The sequence below is a fragment of the Apodemus sylvaticus genome, chromosome 5 (assembly GCF_947179515.1).
Source record: "Apodemus sylvaticus chromosome 5, mApoSyl1.1, whole genome shotgun sequence".
Lineage (NCBI taxonomy): Eukaryota > Metazoa > Chordata > Mammalia > Rodentia > Muridae > Apodemus > Apodemus sylvaticus.
In genome coordinates this window covers 70,040,415-70,059,625 of record NC_067476.1, presented here as the reverse complement: position 1 = coordinate 70,059,625, position 19,211 = coordinate 70,040,415, and the positions used below count along the sequence as shown (strand labels likewise).

At 34.8% G+C, this 19,211-nt stretch overlaps 1 protein-coding gene and 1 pseudogene across 1 annotated transcript; both read right to left on the bottom strand.

Annotated features, from left to right (window-relative positions):
• Positions 1-262: 262 nt before the first annotated feature.
• LOC127684371 (olfactory receptor 4C11-like) lies at positions 263-1,110 on the bottom strand (annotated as a pseudogene).
• An 11,756-nt stretch (positions 1,111-12,866) lies between these two features.
• On the bottom strand, positions 12,867-13,796 carry LOC127684370 (olfactory receptor 4C46-like). The gene has a single exon (XM_052181309.1). It carries the CDS (start codon positions 13,794-13,796, stop codon positions 12,867-12,869), a length of 930 nt encoding a protein of 309 aa, XP_052037269.1.
• Positions 13,797-19,211: the final 5,415 nt, after the last annotated feature.

Sequence of the window (19,211 nt, the reverse complement as noted above, 5' to 3'; positions counted from 1 at the left end):
TTTCAAATTGTTCCTTGCTTGCAAAGTGAGAATAATGGAGTATCTACCAGATTGTATAAATGTTTTTAAATTCTTTGCTTATTCTCTACTTAATTATTTCAATCAACATTTCTTAATTTATATTCACAAGATGCGGGAGGCATATAATTTTTGTCAATTTTTCCTTTACTTTAATCAATCAGAAATATTAACAAATCAGAAACTGGATGTAAAAACATGTATAGTTACAATATTCAGGTATAATAATATTTGGTATCTGGGCTTATTCAGTCATAATTTTAACATGCCAAAACGTTTTCATGGCATTTTTACCTTCTGCATTGCTTAATGTATAGATGAATAGGGTCAGAAAGAGTGTTCCAATAGCATAAAATACTGCTACCATCTTGTCCACAGGAAAAGTAGTTGGTGGTCATGCAGATACGAATAGGCAGGGCCCAAAGAATAAGATAACTAATATTATATGAGACATACAATTAGAGAGTTCCTTTTTTTTTCCTTCTGCACTATGGTTTCTCAGAGTATATAAGATGATAAAATATGAGATAATTAAAATTATAAAACTGCTTGAGCAAATTGCCCCACTATTAGACACTAACAGCAGATTTATCATATATGTGTTCATGCAGGCAAGTTTCAACATGAGCTGTAAGTCATAGCAGTAATGGTCAATCAGAATGCCCACAGAAGGGCACTCTCAAGGCTAGAACAATCTGTGCGGTGGAATGTATAAGAAACCCTATCCAGGCAAGAATAATCAAGATGACACAGACCTGCTGCTTCATGAAGACTGGTATCTCAAGAGTTTACAGATGGCCACATAGTGGTCAACAGCGATGAAATAAATGGAGAATAAAGATTTGTATCCTGCATTGTTTGTAGGAAGCGATGTTCTTTTTAGAGAGGGAATCCACAATGAGTCTTGAGGCTGTGGATGTTGAATAGCAAGAGTCAACCAAGGACACATAAAACAGGAAGAAGTACGTGGGACTCCCAAGTGTTTGGCTGAACTTGATTGTCACAATAATGGGAATATTCCCCTTTCTGCTTCAGGGGATCCTGTGTGAATCCTAGTAATATGAACTCAGTGACCGTGCTATTCAGCTTCATTGTGTCAATTCATGATATGAACTCATATGCCAGAAAGAATCTGAAAAAGAAAAAAAATGTATGAAATGCATGCTAAATATGGAAGTTGAATAAAATCTTATTTTTCCAGTGAGTAATCTCTTACAATTCTCTTGACTTAATTTATTCAGAAAGTATCAGTTTCATGCTTACTAAATAGACTACACATTCAAATAATTAAAACCAATGCTTTTGTGAAGTAAGCATCAATTTCAGTAATGAAATTTGAACAGGTAACATTCTGAATGTAGTGCACCTTGTTAGGATTATGCACAAGCTGTTTAGATTTAATATAATGAAAACCTTCATTCATGTTCTCCATATTTACATGCTTTCATTTTATTTGAGCCACAGAGCTGAGTAAGGAGACACATGCTAGATATTTTGAACATTCATGTAATGATTTTTCAAATATGTGAGTCTTCCAGATTAGATTAAATGATCATAAAATTTTGTTTTTGAAGAACTCCTCAGTCTACTTAATACATAATAAATATGACTAAATTATCTTCCCCAATATAGTCTATTCTGTTTAAAAAGTACTCAAAATTTTACAGCTCTTAGTATCTCAAGATATCTTTTAATCAGGAACACAGATGTGAACATGAATAAAAGAGACAATATCTGAAATAAATCAAATCTTACTTATTTTTAGACCTAAAGTTAGATTGATATTTCATTTCATTACTGAACTTTTGGTGAAATTATAAAATTCTAATTATGTAGTATTTCATACACTGACACAGACAAAGATACAAACACCGACATATATATTTAGATACAATATAATTGTTTTAATTGATTTATAACATGTGTATTCTAGTGGAAGCCCAGTTAAAACCAAATTTATCAAGATATTAAATATATTTATTGAATATATATAAACTTATTTTAAGAGAGCTATTTTTCTTATTGTGAAGACACACATGAAATATGTAATTAATTCTATTCGTAAGTTCTTATTCTGGCTAAGGGTGTTTAATATAACAATGCTATCTTTTAACCACTTTTGGTTATAAATATGTGAGAAAGTCAAGTTCACATTTGCTTGTCATCTGAGAACAAATGTCTTGTCTGTGATGTATAAACAAGGCTACATTATCTCTGTGAGACAGAGAGCAAAGAATCCCTTACCTTATGTATAGCAACTCACAGGAACAGACAATCTGTGCCACCTTTAACAGAAACAAACTGTTTCTGGCCAGAAAGAACTTGAAAGTCAAAAAGTAGTACTGCACTAAAATAAACCTTTGAAGACTTACCTTAGGAGATTGTTGGTTAGGTTGGAATCTCACTGGGTCATCATGGATCTTCATTTGTATGTAAGAAATATTGTGACATTTTAAGGATGATATGAATTTCTAGAAATATGGTTAAACAGCTCAGCTTTGAAGATAGTTTTCAAACTAAGTATGCTTTAAATACTTGTACACAGTTACCCCATGGACATTAACTGAAGACTCACATGCTTTTTTTTTTATAAATATTCCAACAATATACTTTGTGAAGTCTCTTAGCAAACCAAAATAACACTTTTGACTGAATTAAGTAAAACAAATATCACTATGTATTTCTATTTCTATCATTGTGTGTAGATCTAGATGTATAGACATATCTTCAAACTTATAAAGTTTATGCAATCATGGAAGTATTTAATCATACTTAATGAATTAAGGCATATTGATACATAAGCTAGATGACATGGTAACTACTTGTAATTCTATCACATTTATGATGGTATGGCAAGAGGATGCAAGCTTCATGCCAGTCTTGGCTGATCACCAGATGTTTGAAAATAATTACAAGTACAAATAATGGTTTATGTGCTAACATGAAGAAACTTCGTAGGATTAACCAATGCCTTATAAACACAAATTAATTTATGGTATTTTATACTTAGCTTCCATTAAGAAAATGTACATTTCTATCATGCTACATTCATTTCAAAATCATAGCCTTTCATAAGGAGTTTTTTGGAAGATCCCAAATGGATATTATTTTTAATATGTTCAATTTCTGTTATCATCAACGTAAACTTAGTTAATAATGCCTATTTTTAATGGTTCATTGTAGAGTCCAGCTGCTATATTCTAACAGCGGGTTCCCTGGACAGAAGGATGGGAATTGGACAATGTGGCAAGAGAAAACACATAGAGAGAGACATGGCTTCTGGTTCAACTCTCCATCTTTAATCCATCTCTCCCCAGATACAAAGGTAGGCCAAGCCCCTCCCCTGAAAGTTGGAAACCAGTTCTTCTTGTTCTTCAGGAGGTGGGCAGGTCAGGCTACTGGCTGCAATTTTTTGAGAACAATGGGCTGGAGGAGGTCACAGTTCATTCCTCTTATTCATGTGTTTTATTTTTATTTTATCACTCTAGATTGTAAAGCACTCCTTCAATAATGTTTATAAATGTATTTTCCTTCAAGATATATATTTTACACTAGACATGACATGAGTATGACTACTAAGCTTTGGGTATAAATTATGATTATTTTATTACAAAATTTATCAGTTTGATGATAGATTATGTAAGAGTAAAGTTAATGAGAAAAATATTAGAACATCCAGATGTAATCTAATGTATAGCATATTGATCAGATTCCACATAGTCACAGATAATTGAGTAAATAACTGAATAAAATGGGTATAATAGAGACATATCCACAGGACACAGATTTGGAATAATTTATGAATGTGCTCCCTAAGAATTATAGCATAATTGTCTACCTTAGTTCATGTAATCACACCAAAGAGAGTTCCCTTTTTAAATTATAGAAGGAAAGAGAAGACAGAGTTATTACACAGGCAGCATAGGGTAAATACTAATTTTCTCAAATGATAATTGTTAGCAATATTCATGTAACAAATGTGTTAGGGGCCTAGTTCCAAAGCATAGACACATTTTAGTCAGTGGTTCAGTTTCTGTGAGCCCCTACCAATCCAGGTGAGTGGACTCTATAAATCTTCTTGTGATATACTTGACCCTTCCAGCTCAATCAATCATAATGCCTACCCTTCCACAGAACACTTGAGCTCTGCCTGATGTTTGACTGTGGGTCTTAGCCTACCTCTGTTTCCATCCAGGGCTAAATGAAGCCTCATGGGAGTTAGTCATGCTAGGTTCCCATCTTCAAGCAGAGCAGAGTACCAGATGTGAAGATGTGTCAGATGTGAAGCTTGGTCTTCATGTGATCTCCTAACAGTTGGAGCAGGGGCTGTTTCTGATTCTTTCTCCTGCCATTAGACCTCATTCCCTAGCTGGGTTGACTGCACTGGCCTCAGTGGGAGAGGATGCACTGAGTCCTGCTGTGAACTGATGTCCAAGGGCCTAGCAAGTACAGGAGGGGAGCCTCTAATTCACCTCAGAGAGTGGAGTAGGAGAGGGAAGTAGTAAGTATGATTTCTAAGGGTGGGAATGGGAGGAGAGGAGGGAGTGGGGCTGCTACTGGGATGTAAAGTGATTAAATAAATAAATGAAAGAATTAAATGTCCTCCATTGGGGAAAATTTATTGAAAACCTTACTAAAAAATAAGAGCCCTGTACCCATTGATCAGACATGATGAGAGAAATACTGTGATTCTTTCATATTTCAACCCAAACCAATAATTTTAAGTTGATATGGAGATCAACTAAGTTGATAATAAGAGCACTTGAAGATGTCAGACTTGAAATTTTGAAAATGCAACACTGGAGAGAATTGATATGCCAGGGTGGGGAGATACCCAGGGTGGGGTTGATACTCTCTCAGAAGAGAAGGGGAGGAGTGAGTAGGGGAAGGGACTGTGTGTGTGTGTGGGGGGGGTGAACAGGAGGGGAGACAGTGACCGGAACATAAAAGGAAAAAAAAACAAATGAATGGGAAAAGAGTATTATTAGTATTAAAAGATAAACAAGGAAATAAGTCATTGTTAAGACATACTGAAGAAAATATCATGATTAAGTCTCTGGTTATATAGAATCAGAACTACACATCAGTGGGGAATCAGAACTCTAGTTAAATCTTAAGAGATTTGAATCTAGTAAGGTTGAGAGGCCACATCGAAGTAGATGAAAATGCTTTCTATTAGTTTACATCTGTATTATAGGGCAGGCGAGACAGAAAGCACAATTTCAAGGAGTCCTCTATATACTGAACCTTCAAGGATAGGCTGAACTCTTTCTCTCTCTGTAAGAAGGTGGAGCCATGTTCCATGTATATTCTTTTGTGATTGGGTTACCTCACTTAGGATGATATTTTCCAGTTCCAAGGATTTGCCTACAAATTTCATGAATTCATTGTTTTTTATTGCTGAGTACTATTCCATTGTGTAAATATACCACATTTTCTGTATCCATTCCTCCATGCATGGTAGGGGAGTAACAGGACAGAGAAAAAGGAGGGAGGTGATTGGAGCATGGTGTAGAGAAGGCTTATGGGACATATGGGGAGGGGGGGAACTGGGAAAGGGGAAAGCATTTGGAATGTAAACAAAGAATTTAGAAAATAAAATAAATAAATAAATAAGTAAAGAAAGAAAGAAAGAAAGAAAGAAAGAAAGAAAGAAAAGAAAGAAAGAAGGTGGACCTGCAAAAATAGGAATACCATTAATTTATTTCCTCACAGGAGTCCTGAAAAACATTCATCTGCTGAGGATACAAGTGCCAGGTAACAAAAGAAACAAATAATTTAATCATAGAATGATAACGTAAAAGACACACTTATTCCCATATATCAAATGAGCACTTAGGAAAATGAAAGCAATACAAATCTCAAACGGGAACACTAAAAAATTCTCAACATCACTTGTCATAAGAATGCAAATTAAACGTCACAAGGACTCTTTTTGGTTGGGACTTTCATTTTTTAATTTGCTTTTGTTAGAATTTTTTTTATTTATATTCCCATTTCCTGGTCCCACTGTCCCCCAGAACTCCCCCATCCCATTCACCTCCCCTGCTTCTATGATATTATCCCCCACCCATCTGCCTACTTCTGACTCACTGCCCTTCAATTCTCCTATGCTGGGGCATCCCTTGAATTACCCTACACTGGGACAATGAGCTTAACAGGACAAAAAAATCTCTGCTGGGAGACTTTTTGTTTGTTTGTTTGTTTGTTTTAGTTTTGGTTTTGGTATTTTTTTTGGGACAAGGTTTCCATTGTTGGTGGGATTGCAAGCTAATACAATCACTCTGGAAATCAGTCTGATGATTCTTCACAAAATTGGAAATAATATAACTGAGGACCCAGCAATACCACTCCTGGGCATATACCCAAAAGATGATCCAAAATAAAACAAGGACACAAGCTCCACTATGTTCACAGCAGCCTTATTTATAATAGATAGAAGCTGGAAACAACCCAGATGTCCCTCAACGTAAGAATGGATACAGAAAATGTGGTACATTTACACAATGGAATACTACACCATGATTAAAACAATGACTTTATGAAATTTGCAGGCAAATGGATGGAACTGGAAAATATCATCCTGAGTGAGGTAACCCAATCACAAAAGAACACACATGGTATGTACTCAGTAATAAGTGGATACTAACCTAAAATCTCAAAATGCCTATGATACAACCTACAGAACATGTGGAGCATAGAAAAAGATCAGCAGCATGTGGCTGCTTCATTGAACAGGGAAGAGGAAGATAATTGTGGGAAGTGGTGGGAGGGGGAACAAGGAAGGGTGAAAGGAGGATAACCTAGCCTCTACTGTCACTGAAACTCACACCCCATTTTGATTAACAACCAACATTCTCAGGTGCAGGTGGCTCCTACCCTGGAAAAAAACAGAAGCCAATACCTTTGAAATGATAATAGCCTTCTTTTGGACTATGAAAAAAAGACAGTTAGGTGTTCTCAGACAGCTGTAGCCAGTTGTAAAAATACACCAGCTTCTGATAGTACAATTTACTTTTCCCAGGTCAGAAAGGTCCCTTTCCAGCTGCAAACTTGGTCCCAGCCCTGCCAGCCCTGATGTATAAACAAACATTATCAGGTTTAAAAGACAGCATTCCTTTACCCTCTCATGTAATGCCAAGGCTTAAAAACGCCACTTGAGATTTTGTTCTTTATAAACGCTCCTCACTTAGACCTGGGGTTCACTCTCTTTCCTGTTCTATCAGAAAGGTTGGTGGCAAAATCTCGAGCTTAAATAAAGACCCTCAGGCGATTAGAGAGGGTTGTGATTCCTGGTGGTCTCTTTGGGGTTTTTACAATCTGGCCACAACACCATAATGCGCAGAGAAGGCAGAGATAGAACAGGTGGAGACCATCTCCAGTATATAGGCATGGCCCCTGGTCGAGGGGTGGAGCCACACACCCATCCCAAACTTTTTAACCCAGAAATGGTCCTGTCCAAAGGAAGAACAAGGACAAAAAAAATGAAACAGAGACTCAAGGAAGGGTCAATTAGAGAACGGCCTCACCTAGGGAAACATCATGTCTGCAGACACCAAAACTAACACTGTTGCAGTGGTTAAGAGGTGCTTGGTGACAGGAACAAAGTGTGGCTGTTCAGCCAGCAACTGACCAAAGCAGAGGTGGATGGGATGCTTGGAACCAACCTTAGATTGAACTCAGGGAACCTGGTAGGGGAGATGGCAGTAGGACTGCAGGAGTGGAGTGGGATTGCAACCCCATTGGAAGAACAACATAGGCTGTCCTGACTTCCCAGTTCTCCCAGAAACTTAACCACTAAGCAAGGATTACACCTAAAAAGATCTTTGGCTCCAGATACATATGTAGCAGAGGATGGCCTTGCCTGACAGCAACTGGAGGGAGGACCTTGGTCCCAGTAGGGTTTGATTCTGCACAGTAAGCATTTGCTGGAGCGGTGGTGTGGCAGAGTGTGGGTGGTGGGGGAGCACTCTCATATGGGCAAAAGCGAGGAGAGAGAGAGCAGATGTGGGATGAGGGGGTAGTGGAAAGGGAACTGAGAAGTGGAATATCATGGGATTGTGGGGTGGAGGAGGGGGTAACCAGGAAGTGGGCTATCATTTGAGATGTAAGAGAATGGAATGATTAATAATAATAAAAGAAAAAAGTCACACGGAGACACTACTTTATCACAACTATATCCATCAATAATATTAAAGAAAATAAACTCTGCTAAGAATATAAAGAAATGTCAACCCTTGTACATTTACATTGTCAGAATGTAAATTAATTTAGCCATTATCCAACAAGCAAAAAAAAAAAAAAAAAAAAAAAAGAAGAAGAAACGTAGAAAAGCCCCATGATCTTGATAGAACCATATGCATAAGAAAATATCCCATTAAGCTCTAATAGCAACATTACCATTATCATTGTATCTTTATTAACAACACCCAAGATATGTAACCAACCATCCTTTCCACCAATAGTATTTTAATTCATTTGCCATTGTTGTCAAAAACCCTATGACTAAAACAAACCTGGGGAAGAAAGGGTTTATTTGGCTTAAAGATTAAATTTACATCATTGAAAGAAGCCAAGACATGAACTAGAGACTGGAACTGAGAAGAAGAAGAGAACAAAACAAAACAAATTACAACATATGCTGGTGTGGAAGAGGAGATGCTTTTTGGCTTGGACTTTCATTGATTACACATCCAATAGAAAGTGACAATAAAGTTTGGTATCCAATAAAGATGCCAAAGCTTTACCATCACCGATGGAAAATTACATACAGAAAGTCTGGCTTAAATAGGCAATGGAATGATATTCACAGATAAATCAAAAGGAATTTTTAGCATTTGCAACAACATGGAGAAATCTGGAGGACATAATTCTAAGTGGAAGGAGCTGGACACAGACTTAGCGATGGCACAGTCTCAGTTGTGCTTAAACCTAAGATGGATTCACAGTTGGTTTTTAAAACATACAAGGTATAGAGCAGACAGGTATTGGTAAAAAAAAAAAAGTTAGATATGAGTTATAACCTGAGGTTTATTATACTAATATTCCCTATAGAAAATAATAGTAACATTTCAAATTGTCAGAGTACATTTTAAACATAATTACCTAAAATATATGAGATGATGAAACAGATAGCTGTTTTAATTTAATCATGACTATTATATTTCTTTCTATTTATTTATTATATATCTTCTCATATATCTAAGATATATTTAGACGAGATATATTTATCATATGTCTTTCATGCCTCTGTCACAAAATTAACCTTTAACTCATAACTATATAAAATTTTAATTAATTATAAAAGATTTTATCAGAATAATGGAAAATGAGATGAATATTTTATATATACTTTACTCTATTTTATATATTGATAAGAATATATGAAGCTTATTGATAAGAACAATAGAAGCTTAAATAGTTGTAAGATAAACTTACAATTCATGAATTTCCAATAAATATTCAATAAAGTAACGTCTATTTGATCTCATTGTGATATTACAAAATCTCTTATACTGGCCCAAAGTCAGTATGTGTGTTCTAAAATTTATTTTCGCAAAAACTTTTGAGAGTAATGTTTCCCGCAGAACGAATATTTAACATTAATGATGTTATATGCAGGGAGTCTGGAGAAAATAATGCTGTAATGCTCCCCTGTTCTATTAAATAGGGGTCCTACCCTCTCAGAGAAGGGGAATGTTTTTATGGAAGAGACTCTGTAAGTACAGGAGACAGCATTTGGAATGTAAACAAATTTTCACAAAGAAATCTAAGATAGCTACTTTGAAAAATTTTCTTCAATTTATCTTCTTATATTATGATAAAGATGATGCTACCTACTTATAATTAAAGGTATCAGTTCAGGAAATGCACTAACATAAAACTTAAAGGACATCTGGTATCCATTTTTGTTATTATTTTGCCATTCTCAGTAAAGTGACAGAGGACATGTTATGAAAAATGATTGAACATGAAAATATCTCTACTGATGAAAGCATCAACATCTTTTTCACATAATTATTTTAATCTCCTTGAATACAACCATATTTGATTGAGGTTCCCAGGTGAGATGATAGTTCTGTTTCTAGATTTTAATAGAAGGTATGAGGTGCTTACCATGAAGATTGTACTGGCTACATCATAGATTTTATAATTATTAATATATTTTCAACTATCATCTGCTATCTTCTATGTTCCTATTCATCATGTATATGCCTATTATCAACCTTCTTATCTCTATCATAATTTTATGTTTTAACACATAACCATGAACACTTTTAATTGTTCATAAAAAGAAAAATGTATTTGAGTAAAGCAAGATATTTCAGAAAATTTAAATAAACTTTATTTCACGTATGGATAAAAGTAAAAAGTCAAAAGTAGTTTGGTAGTCCAATGAGAATTCAGATATTTTCCATTAGACATGCTTTAGAATGTACATTACAAATTTTGTTAACTATTTACAGATTCATAATGGATATTCTGAAATCCACCTCCACATAGGACATTTACATAGACTCTTTCTTTTGCTGTCCAAAAAGAAGTATTTAGCACTAATGATGTAAAGCATAAGAGTCTGGAGAAAGTGATTTTCTAATGCATCCCATTTCTTTCAAATAAGAAACATTAGCCAGATAATATGAAATAATTTGTTTTTATTTGCCTCCTTAGATTTTGTAGAAAACTAATAGTACAAAATTACAAGTTATAGTAACTTAGGATGCAGATCAAATTTCTTTAAATTTGACAAAATGGGCTTTCAATTATTTTCAATGTTTGTTTCTATGTGTATAACTCTTTTACCTTCTTATATGTCTATGTATGACATGTTTACAGTGCCCATAAGAGGCCACAGGATGCATTATAACCTCTGGATGTGGAGTTACTGATTGTAGGCACCTGGTAGATGCTAGAGTGCCAGTGGATTTAAGAAGATGTTTCTAATTCAAACTATAATAATATATTCCTGATACTCATAGGTTATGATCTTCTTTTAATACAAAGATAAAAATGTTCTTAGTTGAACTTTAAGAATCATATATATAATGTTGCACAAAACAAACATTTCTTTTATGAAGACAAGGAACAGGATAATAAAAATAGAGATAAGGAACCTGCTGTGCAAAGAAAATTAGAAAAAGACAAACCTGAAGTTCTGGCTTATTTTGCTTACTGAGTTGAAAATAATACAACAGGAAATAATGAACATTTTTAGGCATTAATATAAGTGTGTACTGATGCAAGAGACCACCTTCCATTGTCATTGGTAGTCTCAGCTCATACGGACTTACTGTACATTTTCTGAGGAAAATTTTGTCAGGGTATGCTTATACAAAACAATGATAATTTTCCTTAGGTATTACTTCCACCATTATAATCACTTTCTAGGTGAGAAGTAGACTTATGTCTATTTTAAAGGTGACTTGTAAGCAGGTTTACTACTTTACAAAGGAATGCATGATTAGTCTAATTTAACCAGAAACACGTGTGATAATAATGAAACAACTACAAAATGTATCAGATCAACTGTATTGATGCATGCTCAGTGGTCTAATATGCATCACTGAGTGCTACAGCTCAGGAATTGACAGATGGCTCTGTTGAAATGTGTGACAGTGACATGACTCAAAGTGTGTCCACAGTGAGTGAGAAATATATAAGCAAATTAACACATATGAACAAATGTATAAGCCTGTGAAAGCAGTGGAATGCATGTGAGTGGAGTGCAAGGAAAAAGTTAGACAAAAAAAAACAGGAATAAAGGGAGAAAATGATGAACTTATATTTTACTTTTTAAATTTTTAAAACATAATTATTGATTGGCAAGATGTCTCAGGGTGTAATGGTGCTTCCTCTTTTTGCCTGGTAATTGGTTTTTGATCTCTGGAACTACACAAAGGAAAGAGAGGTGGAAAGAGAGAGTTGAAACCACAGAGTTGTGCTCTAGCTTCTATAAAAGTAGCAATGTGTGTATGAACAATGATGTCTTCGCTTCAACATAGTAACAACAACAACAATAATAATAATATAAACAATAAATATATTCAAAAGATTTGAAAATGAAAATTAAGAAAATCAAATCATGATTATGGAAACTGCAATCATGGCATTATTTATCATTTCACTCTGAATCCTAAACATAGAAGAGAATGGGCTGTTATTTTATTCAAAGCTATAAACAAGTTCATGAATGAGAAAATGAATGTCCTAAATAGTTCTTTAATAATTAGCTTCTTCAGTCTGCTTCTACAGTGGGAAAATCATGTGATCAGCAAAAAAAAATCTATGCTAAGTTAGTAATGAGATTATGAGATTGCAAAATGATCAGGACTTTATGTCCAAAGGCATTATTTGTGTAGTTATATAATAAAGAACAAGAAAGGAGAATCCAGAAATTACTGACCTGAAAAAGTTTAAATTTAGCTCATAGAATCATACCTTTTCTAGAAGAGGTCAAATAGAAACAATTTCTCCTTGGCATAATTTAGATTCTGTCTTTCTCTTTCCCCCTCTCTCCCTCTCCCTCCTTCTCTCTCTCTTCTCTCTCTCTCTCTCTCTCTCTCTCTCTCTCTCTTTGTGTGTGTGTGTCTCTGTCTCTGTCTCTGTCTCTCTCTCTCTCTCTCTCTCTCTCTCTCTCTGTGTGTGTGTGTGTGTCTATGTGTGATGTGAATGTTTTGACAATAAAGAAACCTAAGTTAGATTTTTTTTCTTATGTGGAGGTGTCATTTCTCCTTTCCTTAGTATAAGACATCAGTAGAAGTTACTTCTTTGTTGTATAAGACTTTAACATTGATATTATCTAAATTCCATTCTTTCTCCAGTCCATCTGAAAACACATGACAATTTTGTTATTTGTCATCTGACTGAATTTTTAAACTAAACAATTTCCAAATGGCATTTTTTATCTGAGCATTTCTTAAGGTGTAAATTAATGGATTTAGGATGGGAGTTATTATAATATAAAATATAGCAACCTCTTTATCAATTGGTAATGTAGCTGCAGGTCTCATGTACATAAATATGCATGGCACAAAAAATACAACCACTACTGTAATGTGAGAAACACAGGTAGAGAGGGCTTTGCGCCTTCCTTCTGCACTGTGGGTCCTTAGGGACCGAAGGATGACCAGGTAAGAGACAAGCAGTAGGAGGAAATTTAACAAGCAGATGAAGCCACTGTTGGCAGCAACAAAAAGTCCCAGAATGTGGGTGTCAATACAGGCTAGATTAAGCAAAGGGTTCAGATCACACATAAAGTGGTCTATGACATTAGGGCCACAGAAAGGTAATTCAATAATGAAAAGAAACTGTATACCTCCATGAAGAAAACCTCCAAGCCATGACACACCCACAAGGATATTACAGAGTCTTCTGTTCATGATGGTTGCATAGTGTAGAGGTTTACAGATTGCTACATAGCGATCATAAGCCATCACTGTAAGCAAGATGATTTCAGCTCCTCCAAATAAATGGTCTGCAAAAACTTGGGTCATGCATTCGTTGAATTTAATAGTTTTTCTCTTATGGAGTGAATCCGCAATCAGTTTAGGTGTACTGACAGAGGAGTAGCAGGCATCAATAAAGGAGAGATAGGCCAGGAAGTAGTACATAGGGGACCCCAACAGTGGGCTGTTTGTAATGGTGATTAGAATGAGCAAATTTCCTGCCATACAGAAGACATAGATAACCAAAAACACAACAAATATAATTTTCTGCATGTGTGGATTCTCTGTGAGCCCCAGGAGAACAAATTCGGTCACGTTGTTCCTAGTTTCCATCTAGTTTAGGAGACAGTAAATCGTATTTCCTGGAAAAAAAACTGATAAAAACCTCATGTTTATATAATTTCTGAATTCTAATAATTAATAACTTTGCTTCAGTGAATTGATGAAGTACAACAAGATTTTCTTTTTTTTTATTTGATATATTCTTTATTTACTCTACCCTGGAAAAGACTTTCCTTTAATATTGCAGAAAGAGTTCTTGATATTTATGATTATTTAAGACCACAGTATTTTCTCCTAAGTGCAGATAGCTGAAGATATTATCAACATAAGCAATGTCTGTTTACAAAAACACTAGGCAATCTCAAGTTTGCTTAGCAATTGAGATAACTCACAGCCTAAAAGGGGTTAGATTATATGCCAGGGGCAGTTATATGCACAAAGTGTAGTATGGCATGTAGTAGTTTAGTGCAGTAGTCATCAGTGTAAAGATTTTCATCATGCTCTGAAAAGGATAGAGCAGATTTGTGTAGTAAAATTCCTAATATGCTAACATCATAAACTGAACATTCTCCTTGTTTGAAATAGCCTGGCATTCATTGAGCAGTGGAAGGTTGATAATTAGTCCCATGGTTAGAATACTAATAGTAGCATCTTAAAATACTTATGAAAATACCAATATTTAAACTAAGTCTAAGTTTCATGTTTTAGATAATTATATAGATAATATGAAGCAATAAAATGGAACAGAAACTGATGTGAAGTGTTCAGCAGAGATAGTCCTGAGGGTACAGTGAAAGAACTCATGGAAAAGAATCCATAATAATTAATAAAACCATGTGATGAGTCTTAAATAGTCTGTGACAAGTTTGTGTTCTGTTCCTGCACTTGTTGATACTAAGTGCTTTAAACACAATGCTGATTTTTATATTTTATGTAACCTATATTGTTATCATTTGTCAATTCAGAGCAAGGGAATACTATCTATTTATATAAGCAAAACATTAAACAAACCCACCAAATAGTGTCTACTCCTAAGAACTTTTTAAAAACAGGTATTGGTTTAGTTCTTCATATACACAAAATAGGTGGTTGTCATAATTAATCTACAAAGTGTTATATTTAATTTGTATTATGACAACAGAGAAATTATTTTTTCTACCCCAGGTAAGCAGAAAAATTGACAGTACTTTAGTACTTTGCTTCTTTTAGTTATTTTTATCTCCCACAGTTTAAAGTATTGTATAATTCAAATTATCCAGTTCTATAACTCATGTTGTCATATAAGAGAGGTGTTGGTTCACAAACTACTTTATATATGACTTAAAAATGTACTTACTTGAATGCCATTTATGAAATAACTTATTTTGAGGCAAACTCAGAGGCTGATAGGATCATAGTCCTTCTTTCTTCTTTCTCATATACGATTATATAGTAGAGATTACAAAACACTGGCAAACTGCAAATATGCTTCAACAAATCCAAAATACATCAGTTCAAGAACTGTAGACAACAAATTAAAATTCTTGTTCTTGCTGCTCATCTTGCATTTATTTTTTGGAAATTCCCATATCTGCTTTATCTTCTGTATATAAGATGAGATCTGGAATGGCACTGGCTAATTTAGTATGAGAATTGGTTAAGATAGTGAAGCATGTTTGGGTGCAAATACAAGCTATCATTTATTTTTTAAACAAGAATACATTTATACAGTAAGTATAATTAATAACTTGGAAGCAATATGGAGAAACATTGAACCTTTCAATAAGCGTAAGAAACTTTTTAATATTTTGCAAGAAGCTAAAGTAATTTGTCTTCTTCTTTTGTTCTTTTTTAGTTAGAATTTCTCAGTGTAGTTCTGGCTCTCCTGAAACTCACTTTGTAGACCAGGCTGGCTGTGAACTCAGCCTCAGGAATATTTCTGACACCCAAGTGCTGGGAATAAAGGTATATGTTAACACCATATAGTCAGAAGCCACAGAGATTTATAAGATCCATTAGCACATATCAGAATGAATTATCTGTGTTCATGCTTGTAATAAAACCTTTTATGCTGACTCACTTAATATTGATATTTAGAATTTTATTGTGTGGTCAAGCTAAACAGTGTACCCAATCTTATGAATAGCCTTAGGTGGTAAAAGACATATCTCAGTGTGAAACAATGATAATTACATGGAATTTACCTATTCATATATAAGTCTTTTATTACCATAAATACAATAATTAATTGAAAATTACTTACTAAATGTCTGGATAAGTTAGGGTTAGGATGATAGGCTCTGTGACTTTATTGGAGAACCCTTATTAAAACAAAAAGCAAACTCTTATGTATAAAAATTACAGTGTTTACCACATACTGGCACTAATGAGAGCTATAACTCAGCAGATCCAGCTCTCAATGAGCACTGTAAGTGTTCAAAATAAACCTACCCAGAAAAGAACTTCAGGATGAAATACTCAACAGATTTGTAGATAACAAATCAACATATATCTCATAATTTCTCCATAGAAACATTTTTCCTTCCCTCCAAAAACCTAAAGGTATTTCACAGAAAGTATGGTGTTTGAATTTGGAATGCATTCTATTACTGAACTATGTAGAGATGATCTTTGATTTCTGATTATGGTCATTCATCCTGAGAGGCATAGACTGGCAAAGTTGCAAAACAGTCTCCAAAAGGTCCCCTCTACTCACAATGAATCTTGTTGAGGATGTGTGATATGTACAGACATTTGTATCCTGCATTGAAAGGGTATTTAAAGAAGTTCCCATGAATTTCAATGATCTTATTGTTGTGCTTTCTCTCCCAGGAATTAATTAACTTCTTGATGGAAAAGCTCTTTCTTAGAATACAGTCTCTTATAAGATATGCGTGACTCACTCTTCAAGGGGGAGTAGTATTCTGCTAGCATAGAAAGAAAGCATGTAGTAGATCCCTTTCTCTAACAGTTTAGTTAAGAATACTGAGTGTCATGCAAACAACAGAGTCATCAATCTAGCATGGACACCATGAATTCAGCTTCCCTTGGGATACATATGACAGGGGCAATAATTGTATTCTTATCAACGTTATCCTATTTCTGGAAACCTTCTTAATGCCTTCCCCTAGGAAGTCTCAAAACCCGACAGACATTTTAAAGTAATATCTTCAAAACCTTTTCCTCCCATATTTCTGAATGTCTTGGATTTTTGTGGGATCTTTACAATTCTGAATGTTACACTCATCTCCATATTATATTTATACATATCACCATAGATTAGTTATCATTAGGATTACTTCATGGGGTTCTGTCTTGAAACAAAACAAACAAAACAACACAACACAACCTCAAAGAGAGGACTTCATACTTATTCCTTTGGATTATTATTAGTTATTATACACCATTTAGTCATTCTTTAGAAGAGTTAGTATTAAATTATTGTGCTCATTAATTTTTTTAAATATTTTTATTTTCTGTATTCTTTGTTTACATTCCAAATGATTTCCCCTTTTCCAGATCCCCCCTCCCCATATGTCCCATAAACCTTCTTCTCTCCATCCATTCTCCAATCACCTTCCTCCTTTTTCTCTGTCCTTCCTTATATTCCCCTCCAATGCTAGATCAATCCTTTCCAGTATCAGGACCCTCTCCATACTTCTTCATGGGAGTCATTTGTTATGCGATTTGTGCCTTGGGTATTCAGAGCTTCTGGGCTAATTAATATCCACTTATCAGAGATTGCATTCCATGTGTATTCTTTTGTGACTGGGTTACCTCACTTAGGATGATATTTTCCAGATCAAACCATTTGCCTAAAAATTTTGTGAGTTCATTGTTTCTAATTGCTGAGTAGTATTCCATTCTGTAAATATACCACATTTTCTGTATCCATTCCTCCTTTGAGGGACATCTGGGTTCTTTCCAGCTTCTGGCTATCATAAATAAGGCTGCTATGAACATAATTGAGCATGTGTCTCTATTGCATGCTGGGGAATCCTTTGGGTATATGCCCAGGAGAGGTATGGCAGGCTCCTCCAGAAGTGTCATGTCCAGTTTTCTGAGGAACCACCAGACTGATTTCCAAAGTGGTTGTACCATCTTACAGCCCCACCAGCAGTGGAGAAGTGTTCCTCTTTCTCCACATTCTTGCCAACACCTGCTGTCTCCTGAGTTTTTGACCTTAGCCATTCTGACTGGTGTAAGGTGAAATCTTCTGTAAGGCAAAGGACACTGTTAAAAGGACAAAACGGCAACCATCAAATTGGGAAAGGAACCTTCACCAACCCTACATCTGATAGAGGGCTAATATCCAATATATACAAAGAACTTAAGAAGTTAAACCCCAGGGAACCAAATAACCTTCTTAAAAATGGGGTACAGATCTAAACAAAGAATTTTCACCTGAAGAAATTCGGATGGATGAGAGGCACATATGCCATGGTGCTTTTGGAGATCAGAGGAGGGTTAGATGTTTCCTTCCACTATGTCATTCTCAGGGATCAAACTCAGGTTGTCAAGTTTGACTGAAAACTTCATGCAATGAGCCATCTTTTTGTTTGAGAAGTGGTCTTTCTAGGTAACTCTGGCTTATCTGGAAATTCTGATTTGACTCAGGCTGACATAGAACTTGTAGCATTTCTCCCATCTTTGCCTACCAACAGTTGATGTTAATAGGATGTGGTAACAAGGCTCTCAAACTAATTCCAATGCTATTTTCTTATAATAAAGAAATCATCTTTTAGATAAAATGAAATGAGAAAATCCTGCAATTTGAGTTATTTATCCTCCACTTTGATTTTATAGAAAAAATAATTTATAATTATTTCTATCTCTTCATGTATTTTATATTTTAATATTTTATATTTAATAGCAATCCTAGCATCCACATTCCTCAAACCTCAATTCTTTCAACTTTCACATAAAATTAAATCCCACACTGTATCATACATACATATACACATACACATGCATACACATATATATTTACATGTACACATACACACACATATATTATGATTGTTGGGCAGTTTATCATAGATATCAACTCTTAGGTTTAGCATGTACACAGGACTTTATGTAGAATTCTGTTGAGATACAATATCCCATCCCCTATGCTAAATATTTTATTCTTGAACTTTATGAGATTTTAAAGCATTTTCAAATAAAATCTCAAGAAAAAACACAACAATATTAAAAACTAAACTCAAATTTGGCTGTGAGTTCCTAAATGGTTAACACTTGATCAAGTAAAAGCCAGACAAAAATATATTTGGAAACCAATGCTTCCAACTCTTTTACAAACCCAAGGGAACTAAGAATGAATCTCATAGGTTCCTGACCTCTCAGACAAACTTCTTTAAAGTCCAGCTGAAATCAAGGGGGAAAGTTTGGCTTCATTGTTTTCTTTTATCTGAAGCCATGTGGAAACATCACTAGAGAAAGGATGGAGGCATTTCCACCTGCACCTCACAGCAGCCCTTCTCA